The following is a 13,151-nucleotide window of genomic DNA, read 5'->3' as shown; positions in this document are numbered from 1 at the left end:
AAAATGTTTTTCTTAAAATGATAAAAGAACGCCTGTCTAGTGTGATTCAAACATTGTATTGATTTTAACTGCACAAAAAAAAACACAATCTGTTTGATAGCTCTGCTGTTCTTGATTTGTCTTTTTAAAATATTTTCAAATAATAAAATAAATAATAAACAAATAATTTGCTTTGGTTGTCTATTTTTTGAAGATGTATATATAAATATATATACATTAATTTCAAACATGTAAATTTGAAAATGCACTGCAGTCTGTTACTGTCTGCACTTCACAAGTCTGTCATTGATTTGGAGTATACTGGCATATTGGTAACCTTAGGGCTAGCATAATCATAGCCAAATAAATACAGCCAACACAATAGATTTTAAACTGAGGTCTCTGACTGTTTAATCTTACCTGAAGGTATTCTAACATGGAGAACTGTTTTAAAGCATATTTCATGAGCTATACCTATTCTGAAGTACAGTATAATAAAACTAATCTGAACATATCTTGAATTGAAGACTGATTAAAATTAGAGAACATTTTCAGTTTTTGGTGTTAATCTGGCACATGGTGGTACTTTCTGCATATTGTCCGTTAAGGTTTATTTAACTGGCAAACAAAATTTTCAAACAAAACAGCCAAACTTGTAAAAGCACAACGCTCAGGTAAAGACAATAAAAGTTTTTAGTTTGAATTGCCTTGGGTATTTTGTAAAACACCATTTTACTATCATCGTCATGAAATGAAAATTCCTTCAATTTTTGAAGATTAAATTATTTCTGAAAAAAAAAAATATCAAGTGTTTATAAATTGTTTTATAATTTTGACTTTATATTGATGCGTCATAAAACATATTAATTGTTTAATTGCTTTGCCTTATCCTTACTTAGACAGTCTTGTGAAAACCACCCCCTATCTGCACAGGTGGCTTAGTAAAGGAACAAAACAAATCAATAAATTAAATTCAAAACCCAGCCAGTCATTAGATGAAAGTCAAAAACAAGCCAGAACAAGCCTGAAAGTAAGATCATTATTGCCAATCAGCATGTTTTCACATGGCGTGTAAACAATGATTGGCAAGGACAAGGTCGTTGGTATGAAGGAAGTTTAAGTTTTAAAAGACAAAAAAAAAAAAAAACAAGTTATTTATCAAATTCCTTGCAATTATTATCAATATAATCAAATCAGGGCATTTGTGGCCTCTTGCTTGGTAGCTGGACTTGTAATTGAAAGGTGTATAATTCAAAGTAACAGCTGTGGCAGTATAGTATTATTATATAGTTATATAGTATTACTATATATTAGTATATAGTATTAGTATATTCTAATGTTGAATCTCAACCAAATGCATACATGTCAATTAATCTTCAAAAACAAATTTCTCAATGCAAAAATCACTTAAAAACGTAAATTTAAAGATGCACTGCAATCAGTCACTGTCTGCACTGCAATAGTCATTCATTGATTTAGAGCGTACTAGCATAGTAACCTTAAGGCTAGAATAATAAAATACAATAAATATATAACACAGCTATGTATAGCCAAAATATGCTTCATATGCAGTACTCAATAAAAATCCTAATTAGGAAATGTATGTTTAGTCACTGTTTAGTTTAATTTATCCAAGTGAAGTTTATTTATAAACTAATTTCGGGAGGAGCACGTGCTTATGATTGATAGCACCTGGTCCACATTAGCTAACACTAATTTACCAATCAGACGACTCCTTAACCACTATAAATAACCAGAGTATCTTACTTCAGCCATCTTCGTCTTGAAGAATCCCCCCTTCCACCCCTACTCCTCCCATTTCCTTGTCAGGGCAGCACGGAGGCCTAGTGGTTAGCACCATGGCCGCACAGCAAGAATGTCACCGACTCAGACACTTCCTGGCCAGGTCGGCATTTCTGTGTGGAGTTTGCATGTTCTACTTGTGTTTGCGTGGGTGGGTTTTCACCGGATTCTCCGGTTTCATAAGTAAATTGACAAACATGTAACATAAGTAAATTGACAAATCTAAATTGACAGCATAGACACTTTATAGCATTAATCTACTTCCAACATTTTCAAGCACGGAAGTTCTCGAGACCTACCTGAACTCGGACTCCCCTCTCGCCCTGCAACGGGAGGGAGCCCCGGGCAGCATGCCAAACAAGCTCCATAATCAATCATCAGCTAAGGGCGAACTCTTGAAACAAAAGTAAAAGAGTAGTTTAAAGCATATTACTATAAGCTACGTCTATTCTGAAATATAAAAAAACAAAACTCAGATCTGAACACATCTTGAACTGAACACATTTAAATTAAAGAACATATTCAGATTTGTCGATGTGGTGCCTGAGTGCAATGTCCATATAATGCCTGATGAGTCCTTTTAACTGTCAGTCAAACTTTCTATTTTTAACCAAAACCCAGCAAAAGCAAGATGTACAGGTAATGGCAAAATGGAGAACCTTTCATTCATAGCTAGAGAGGTTGGTCATTCTAAATAGGTTACCTTTTCAGTGTCACAAACTCTTTAAAGGCCCCCAAAAGGCTGGTTGTCCACAAAATTCCTCTAAATAAACAAACATATGTGATAACAGGATAATACAGAGCACCTCATGGATAAATGTTTTAACACTGCAGCTAGAATTGCTCACCATGTCAATGCTGAAACTCTGCGGCGTCTCTATGTTGTGTCTTGAATTTCATTGCTGTTATCTAACATTGATAACAAAAAACCCACAAACACACAAAAGGTTTTTGAAGTGCCTGGGTTATTTTGTTAAACACTGTTTTACTAAAGTGGTAATAAAATCGAAATGTCTTATAAAAACTACATTATTTCTGCAAATATCAAGTTTTTTCATGTTGATGATATAATCATTGATATGTCCTAAAACGTATTAGTCACGACATTCACCTTATCCTCACTTACACAGTCACATGAAAACCTTCCCCGGCTGCAAGATAAAAGAACAAAACAAAACCATAAATTAAATTTTAAATTAAGCCAGAGATTGGTTAAAAGAGACAAACAAGATACTTCTTGCCAAATGGCATGTTTTCAGAAGGTGTGTCTTTAGCAAAATTCTGGAAAATGACACCATGCCAATGAAATTCATATTTAAAAGAGTCAGCATTTTCTGGAGAAAAACATTGAAGGGGACTTTTGAGATTGTTGCATACTCAGTGTGGGTAAGACTTCATTTTTGAGTGATATTTGAGGAAATTCAATGCATTTTCAACAAGTAAAAATGCTTTTTTAACAGTACAATTTAAAAGCATTAAAATAGCAACATTTTATAAACAAGCAAAACTATTTGAACTCTGCATGAACCAAATTATTCTCTAGTCTTACAGGAATTTAACTGTATTTTTCCTGCAGACATGGAAACAAATCACTGTGTTTTCCACGTGTTCTTCTGCATTTCTTTGTGTTTGGTGCTCTGGGACTCAAGTTTAGCTTGTCACACTGGCTCTCAGGCAGAATGTGAAAAAGCTCCATTTGTGCCTGGTTACAATCTGGCAGGAGAAGGCTTTGACTTGGTCAAAATGCGACGTAAAGGTGCCTTTCTGATTAATGTCAAGTCATACTCAGTCAACGGTACCTGTACCATCTGCAAGAACCGCTTTCACGGAGATCAGATGCAGAAACTTCCCTCAGCCGTGCTGGACTGGCGTATCTTCAGCACTACAGCACAGCCTTCTACTGCTCTTCATCATTCAGTTGATTCCCTCATGAAGAGTTCAACGTCACTCATTAATAACAACTGGAAAGTGGATCTTCGACTGGATGACACAGGAAAGGTGATTTTTGGAGGGAGTCGATCAGATATTGCTCAATTTGCCCATTCTCAGAGTGCAAAAGATAAAACAACCTTTGCCCTCCACGAAATCAGCTGTACATACTACAGGTATGTCCATATGATATCATGACTCATTTGGACTATTTTATACACACGAGCAAACAGAACAATGTAGCTGTTTACAATTAACTAAAGAAGCTGGGTTTATAAATAAATAGAGAGAGAGAGATAGAGAGGGAAAGAGAGAGTGAGAGAGAGTGACTATATCTTTGTGTTTTCCAAAACACGCTCTGCATTTAAATAAAAATGTTAAAATAACATCCAGCCTAATTACATACTAATATGTCTAGATCAGATCACATGATCATAATTCAGGCCCGATCAAGTGGTTTCAGACTCGATCAGAATTGGAAGTTGATTCCCTATCAGGACTCTATATATGTGTGGCATGATATCACTTTGTCGCAAAGACGCTATTGGTTAAATGCTGGCAAAGTAGAACACGGAAGCAGCTTAAAGGGGTGGTTCACTGCTATATCATATTTAAAACTTTAGTTGATGTGTAATGTAGCTGTGTGAACATAAACAGCATCTCTGAATGTAAAATGCTCAAAGTTCAATGCAAAGGGAGACCTTGGTTTTTACAGCGTTAGCTTAGCAAAGTCTACAATAAACAAATTTTGGGGACTACAAAAAAATACTTCCGGGCCTTGTGAGATCACAAACGTACTTTTATCGTGCACACACTCTGCGCAGGTAAGAGGCGTGGTTAGAGGTGCTGTAACGTTACAGCAGAGAGAGAGAGAGAGAGCAAAAATTTGTCTAAACGATGCTATTTCCACAGAGCTTTGTCTGTTTCTATATTTGGGCTTCAACACAAAGATAGAAGTGCTTACAGTTCAATATTTATTATGGTCGAGAAAATTATAAAATACATAGCAAGCATGATTTGACAAAACAGCTCTAGAATCTCTCCCAGTTCAGTGCTGGATTCGGTTAAAATCTCCTTAAACATGGAGCAGCTACAAGCAGACGCTGTGAACTCTGAGCCACGACCTGTAAGTGTTTTTATTTGTTAAAATTGATTATGACATGTACAGTGTCTAGCCTTAACAGTATGCTGTAGCAAAAGTGTAAACAACGGGAAATACTGTTCGCCACCACCAACGGTTTAGCTACAAATTCATATTTATCAGTTAAACTGCTGTAAACACACACACACACACTTCACAAGCTTGTTTGTCTCTCTATGTGTCTGCGACAGCAGTGTTTTTCTATAGGCAGCTTTTCCATGCGTTTTACATCTCAGATAATGAAGTCGCAAAAGAAATGTGAACAATTCATGTTACTTACACAAGCATATTCCGGATATGTGTGAAAGACGTCTTGTAACGTCGAGTTAAAAAAAAATACACGAAAGCTCACCTAACTCATGTATATAGCAGCAGAAATATCAATCAAGGCTCACACAGGTCGCATCCGACATCTTGTGCTTTATTCTTCTGTTAGCAGCATCACTACAGAAAAAAATTTAATCCGAGGCATCAGAGAGAAAAAAAAACAAAACATGCACATGCGCTTCTCGTGTTACAGATAGTCCATAGTATAAACACGCACACACATAAACACACACACACAATAGCGCACACACACACACTCTTTTAAAGGAGCTGCACACTATTTTCACTCATTTCAGACTCTTGTCAGATGTTAATTTAGAGAGCGGGCATGAGGTTGACTGACTGTTTACACAAAACGCGCTTGCTTGTAAGGGCGTGACGAGGAGCCGATCAGCGAATCGCAGCACATTATGACACAAGACCAGAGTCAGGAGTTAGGAACTAGGAAATATATGAGTCGTTTTCATGTTAGCTGAGTAGCTGTGAATAATCAAAGTGAAATTTATGAAAAAACAACATGATTTCCTTCAAGTGAAACATGAGCACACATTGCTTTGCATCTTATTAACACAACCAAGCCTTAAAATTACATTCTGGACTTCCCCTTTAAAGTAGAAAGTGTGAGTATGTCTGGTTGCTGCTAGACTGAAAATGGTTGTGGCCGGAAGTTAACGAGAGTTATTTATATTATTTATAAAATTTCCCATTTGTTGTATTTTATTAACCAAAAAAGGTAATGATTCACACTCAATTGCTTCGTATTGTTTTTCATTTTTCTTTCTCTTACATTTTACGGGTGATTAAAAGACACAAATGTTTCGGCACAAAGCCTTCCTCAGTGTGTTGTATTATATTAAAGTCTACCCCTACCCCAACCATCATAGTAACGTAAAAACAGTACTTGTACTGAATATTATTTATGCTATCTATTAAATTACCCAATAAATTGTATCTTTTAACACCTACCCCCACCCCAACGCTAAACCCAACAGTCACAGTACTGTAAAAATATTAATTATTGTTATACAGTGTCATAAAAAATGCTACTTTAATTGATGTACATATCACACTTCCGGCCGGCCGCGTATCCGATTTAGACTTTACCAGTTTGTCTCCGGTCTGGAGGTATTATAAAGCTGATGACGACAACATTGCCATAGCAAACTGTGAGATATGTAAACTTGGGATTGTCTGCCGAGTATTTAAGTTGATTTGTTTTTATATTATTTTTTTATGGTTACTGTTGCACTAAAGTTCAAAAGTGAGGAATTGATGTTATTTATTACTATTAGTTGTTGAATGGTAAAATAAGGCGAATTAAAAAAAAAGGAACATCCTGCATCTGTTTCTTCGCTCTTCTTTATGATTTATATGTATTATAAAAGTAGCAGATCAGGTTTTGGTAGATACTCAAAATCAAATGACTCAAGGACAAAAAAAACCTGATAAGCACATCCCTACTAATAACCTCTTGCAGATATTAATATGACTTTTAAATGATACACCCTAATAATTAAAAAATTTTTTTTTCTAAAAATGTTGCAGTTTACAGGATTAGCACAGATATTTCTCCATTGTAAACAAGCAGTACCTGCTAATCTGTTAGCTTGTGTCAGTGTGCAGGTCATTATTTGACAGGAAGCTGATGCTGCAGACTTTCATGAACGCACCCAGCATTTGCAGAGTTTGTGGTTTAAACATATCAGTGTAAATAATATTCAGTATCTTGCACACACTGATCGTTTCTCTCGAAGATAACTCAATGTACCACCTGGAGATTTACAAGATATAAAAACTTATTTATTTTTTAATTTTTTGGACATTTTTTATAAATTATTATGCACTAAGATTTTAGCTAAAAACCTTGAATGTTCTATCGAGGAAGAAAAGTTCCCAATCTTGGATGGCCTGAGAATAAGTAAATTTACAGAAAGAAAATACAATATAGAGTAAACGATCCCATTAAAGACACTTTGAATTATAAAGAAAATTATATTAGGTTAAAAATAATCTATGAGTACTGTGAACTTACTACATTTAAGATGAAGTAATCAGGTATTTAATTAACTCATTACCTTCAACACTGAGTTCAAAACTTTTTTCAAATGAGTAGAATTAACTTTCAGCACATTTTGAGTTGAAAAGCACGCTCGCATGATAATGACAATAAGTATTTCTTCATTTTGTAGTTACAGATTAAGAGACCACCCAGAGCTCAGCACTGAATTCTCAAAACATCTCCAAACACTTCCAACACAGTATGATGACCAATCTAAACACCTGTACCAGAAAATGATCGAAACCTACGGCACTCACTACATACGCCAAGTCCATCTGGGAGGGCGTGTGAGGTGGGTCACAGCTTTTCGGACATGTCTTGCAACCCTGAAGGGCTTCTCTGAAATTGACATTAAACACTGTCTGAACATGGATTTCATGATAAAGTTGGGGTTCCAGCAAGCTACAGCCTCGTTTTCGAACAAATGTTCTAAAATCCTTGTGGAGGAAATGGGCATGGGCTTCTACCAGACCTTCATGACACACAAGACAGAGGTTCTGGGAGGAGAGAAATACTTCCCAGAGCTTGTTTTAAACCAAAGCCCGGCTGAAGCTTACTCACAATGGAGAAAGAGCCTGCATGACAACCCTGACGTTATTTCATATGCTATTTTCCCTCTCCATCATCTGGTGGCGGATCCTGAGGTTAGTGCTAATCTGAAAAGAGCAGTAACACAATATATTGAAGAGAACGCGATTTCTATAGACCACAAGGAATATGAAGCATGTTCTAAAATGTCAAATCTGGATCAAAACTGCTGTCCTTTGAGAGCCGGTCGTGGCACATTAGTAGTGTTTATGATGGGAGCCACAGGCATGAATGAAGATTATTTTTCATCTTCTGATGGTTATGTGAAAGCTTGGTACAATGGTATATACAAGGAGACTGAGGTAATTCTGGACAATAATGACCCTGATTGGAACACCAACTTTAATTTTGGGTCAGTTGAGTTTGGCCATCAACTAAAATTTGAAGTTTGGGACAGTGATGTGAATTTTGATGATTTTGTGGGCGAATGTGTGATCAGTCCTGAAAGTGGGATGCACATACACAGATGTAAATTACAGAGAGGGTTCTTTTATTTCATCTACAGGGCTTTATGTGATGATCACTTGACAGGACCTAGGTGTAGCAGATATTCACCAGAATTATAAGACCTACAGTGTTTAGGTGCAGATTACTTTTACATAGATAAAAGGTGTGGTGTGTAGCATTGATTTGCATCTAATTTTCCAACCAGTTTGAAATAATTTACAAATGTGTTTAATTAATAGCTTTTAACTTGGAACATGCACGTGAACAAAAGGACAATGACGATGAACATCACGTTGTTCAAATCTGCCTAACACTGTTACTAATACTTCAGTAAGCTTATAATCCATGAAGTTGAAAAATGTTTTTTCAGTCAAATTTCACATCACGGATGAATAGACAAATAGATACATCCAATACATTATATTCATGTGTGCATTTGTATATTAAATTATGTATAAAGTGTGGCAGTTTAATAACAACCTGCTAGTTTTTTTAAGGATTTTTGCGATAAAAATGACTGATTTTGTGGTGGTAATTCCCAGAAATTTGCAGACAGTTTTGTGAGAAAAAAATGCTTTCCTTTGCCTTAAGGCTTCCCCTATTGTAATACACCTAAAACACAGACTGCTGAAAAAACATCAATGGCATGGAAGTGTTTTCTCTCATCAACGGCAAAGAAAAGAGTTAAGCAAAATCATTTATCACTTTGATGCACATCATAATAGGCTGCCAGCCATACATGTAAAGCAAAAATAATGTCCTTCAATTCGGTCACGTCCAGCGGCCATCATCCTTGGACCAGCTTCATTATTGTAAGCTGCTTGTTTTTGTTTTTTTTTGTCTGTTCCATTGCTCCGTTTGTTAGATGTTTGCTACAATTTTTTATTTTTTTTTGCTCTCTAAATGCACAAAACGGCCAATTTGTGCTGTGTTACTCACTTGATTTGTGCCACCGGATTTCTAATCGCATCTTTGCACGTAAACTTTACGTGTAAATCAATTGTGCTTCCTCTGCTTCTGCTTACTGCATAGGCTGCAAAAAATGTGCCCCACTTCCATGTAATGTAATGATTGTGAGGGCTCAGGTAAAACGTAATTTTTTGAGAGAGACTCAAATACATCACGTGCGCTGCATAGGCAACGTCTATGTCATCTAAATCAATTAATTGCAAACTGAAATAAATATAATTAGATTTTATGCTTTGTAATTAGATGTTTTATGATATCATTTAATTTTTTGTGATTATTTTGAGTTTAAGAATTTTGCAGTTCGAAAAAGATTGTGACTTTGTTGATCTTGCGTTGAATTCAGCAATCGCAAATTCGCAAAAAACTAGGGGGTCTGAATAACTATTATTTCAGCTAATAACGCTGCAAGCGTGCAAAACTAAATTCACTTTATCTTGATGCTAGCTTAGCGCTATTAAGATCAATTACAGTCCGGAAACATTATCTACCATTTTACATATACATAGTATCAAAAACATTAAGGAGTACTTTTAGGGTCTTTTTTTAAATCATGTCATGCATCAACTGAGATGTAACCTTGTAGTATTAAAAGGGCTATTGTTAACAAGCAAAAATGTGCAAGCTGATTATTGTTATGTTGTAATAAAATTGATTTATTGCTGGCTCTGCAAAGCGTGATGTTTCACCCACTCCACCATCATGTTTTAAATCTTAACGTTATGCTCTGCAACACTTTAAGCTGAACTGTGAGCACCTGTTTATGCTAATCCAATGTTTATAATTGAATTGAGTGATTGATTAAACAATCATACATTAAAAATAAGCAAATATGCGAATTATACGGTTGTCAAGAAAGCTTAACGTGCTGCAATTTAGGAAAGTACAAGCAATTATAAAAAACACCAGCAAATAAAGAAACAATCTTCATCAATTTGACAGCACACGTGTTGCAAATTCTCACAACACAAACAACCGAAGAAATGCTGAGCAATTGGTCACAACACAAACAACTTAGGAAACACGGAGCAATTAGTCACAGCATTTGCAAATATCCACGTAACGCAATGGAAATGTTTCAAGGGTCCCCAAAACATGATGGACCCTGCTGAAATATAGTATTGTTGTATAGTATAGACAGTATTGATTTGATATATAGATGTTTTGTTATGCCGTGACTGTTGCTCAATGAAGTGATTGGTGGTCTTTGAAAGGTGAGTTGTTTTTCGTTTATTTTAATATCCTGATTATATGACATAATAACACATCCATATCTCAGCAGGGTCTGTTCGCTGTGATTTAGATCTAATGACCAGATAAAGATGGCAGTTGATGTATCGATATTGAGGCAACAGACTGAAGTGACCCATGGGGCAACTTTATATTAGATGTTTATAGCAACAACCCATTCTCAGCCATGCTAATTTCCTCTGTGATGCTATGTCTCTAGCTGATGACATTGCTTCAGTGGAGGTAGTTTTCCCAATTCCTCTAACTCCTCTTCCTCATCAAATCAGTACCAGAAAGTGAAACATGCAAAAACATGAAGTACAAAGGGAAAACATCATTGCAAACTCACGGTTGACTAAAAAGCAAATTAAAATGAGCATTGCAAATACTTTTAACAATTTACTGTAGAAGTAACTTACTGGTAGCAGTTTGCCAGTAACTTACTCTAAATAAATGACTGAAAAATTACTGCACTTACATGTACAGCATCATTTATCTTGCTGTATTATATATTTACAGTCTTTTATATATTTATATTTATTGTAAAATATACAGTATTTTTTACAATAAACATTAAAACCCAATAATATACTGGATAACTGTCCTACAGTAAAATAAGTTCATACTACAATTGAATAATGTGTAATTTTCAAAAAAAAAAAAAAAAGTTTATATATACTTTTTTGCGCTGCTTAGATTTTTTATTTGCAGTTCTCATTTTTTTATTTTTTTTCCTTTGCATTTTTTGGTCTTTTTTTATCAATCCTTTATATTGTCTTGCAAGAGTGCGAGGCCCTGATTTCATTAAATAAAGTTTTTTTTCAACCACTTAATAATGATGAATTGAGTCACTTTTTGAGAATGTACAAATAGCAAACTAGAAAAAGTAGCCAAATCTTGAACTGCTCAGATTAAGGGAACTATTTAAAAAAATAAACTAAAAATATACTTAGGGAAGCTTGAGGATTTAATGATTGTAAAGTTTATGACCAGTAATGCATCCAGTCATCAGAGGTAATCAAAGTGCCAGGAATCACTCTGCAGGCCATAAAGTAAACCCCAAAAGTAAATATTACAATAACAAAAAATCAAGGACATTTCTTTGAGCTTCTGCAAAATTAACAACCACAAGATGGCAGTCATATCCCTGTGGTGAACACATTGACAAAATAGGATAGATTTCTGTGATTTTTTATATATAAATATATATATACATACAGTGCACCCGAAAAGTATTTATAGCGCTTCATTTATTCCAAATTTTTTATGTTACAGCCTTATTCCAAAATAGATTCAATTAATTTAATTAATTTTACACACAATACCCCATAATTACATTGTGAAATTTTTTAATTGTTGCAAATTTAATAAAAATAAAAACCCTGAAAAATCACATGTACATAAGTATTTACAGCCTTTGCCAAAAAGCTCAAGTACAGTCTGTTTACTCTGATCTTTCTTGAGATGTTTCAGCAGCTTAATTAAAGTTTACCTGTGGTAAATTCAGCTGATCAGACATAATTTGAAAAAGCATACACCTGTCTATACAAGTTCATTGGGTTGACACTGCATGTAAAAGCACAAACCAAGCATTAAGACAAAGGATTTGTCTTGAGGCACAAGGCTGGGGAAGGTTACAGAAACATTTCTGCTGCTGTGAAAGTTCTAATGAGCCCAGTGACCTCCATCATCCCTAAGTGGAATATGTTTGGAACCACCAAGACTCATCCTAGAGCTGGCCGTCCATCTAAGCTGAGTGATATGGGGAAAAGGGCCTTTGTCAAGGAGGTGATCAATAACCCGATGGTCACTCTATTTAAGCTCCAGTGTTCTTCTGTGGAGAGAGGAGAACCTTACAGAAGGACAACCATCTGTGCAGCAACCCACCTATCAGTCCTGTATGGTAGAGTAGCCAGAAGGAAGCCACTCCACTCCTGGAATTAACCAAAAGGCATCTGAAGGGTTCTCAGACCATAAGAAACAAAATGATCTACTCTGAAGAGACTAAAATTGAATTCTTTGGGGTGAATGCTAGGCGTAACATTTGGAGAAAACCAGGCACCGCTCATCAACAGGCTAATACCATCTCTACAATGAAGCATGGTGGTGGTAGCATCATGCTGTGGAGATGTTTTTCAGCAGCAGGAACTGGAAGACTAGTCAGGATAGAGGGAAAGATGAATGCAGCAATGTACAGAGACATTCTGAATGAAAACCTGCTTCAGAGTGCTTATGACCTCAGACTGGGGCAACGGTTCATCTTCCAGCAGGACAATGACCAAAAGCACACGATTAAAATATCAATGGAGTGGTTTCACAGTAACTCTGTGAATGTCCTTGAGTGGCCCAGCCAGGGCACAGACCTAAATCCTATTAAACATCTCTGGCGAGATCTGAAAATGGCTGTACACCGGTGCTTCCCATCCAACCTGATAGAGTTGAGAGGTACTGCAAAGAGGAATGGGCAAAAATTCCTAAAGACAGGTGTGCCAATCATGTGGCATCATATTCAAAAAGACTTGAGGCTGTAATTGCTGCCAAAGGTGCATCAACAAAGTACTGAGCAAAGACTGTGAATAATTATGTGTGATTTTTCAGCTTTTCTATTTGTAATAAATTTGCAACAATTTCAAAAACTCTTTTTTCACATTGTCATTATGGGTTATTGTGTTTAGAATATTG

At 35.7% G+C, this 13,151-nt stretch overlaps 1 protein-coding gene across 2 annotated transcripts; it reads left to right on the top strand.

The window, feature by feature from the left end:
* Window positions 1-3,130: 3,130 nt before the first annotated feature.
* Window positions 3,131-9,906, top strand: prf1.6 (perforin 1.6). Of its 2 annotated transcripts, NM_001089507.1 has the most exon segments (3): window positions 3,131-3,168; window positions 3,359-3,887; window positions 7,369-9,904. In NM_001089507.1, coding segments are annotated over 2 exon segments (1,551 nt in total). In that variant the 5' UTR covers window positions 3,131-3,168; window positions 3,359-3,360; the 3' UTR covers window positions 8,393-9,904.
* Window positions 9,907-13,151: the final 3,245 nt, after the last annotated feature.

The sequence above is a fragment of the Danio rerio genome, chromosome 8 (genome assembly GCF_049306965.1).
Source record: "Danio rerio strain Tuebingen ecotype United States chromosome 8, GRCz12tu, whole genome shotgun sequence".
NCBI lineage: Eukaryota > Metazoa > Chordata > Actinopteri > Cypriniformes > Danionidae > Danio > Danio rerio.
This window is presented reverse-complemented; position numbering and strand designations above follow the sequence as displayed.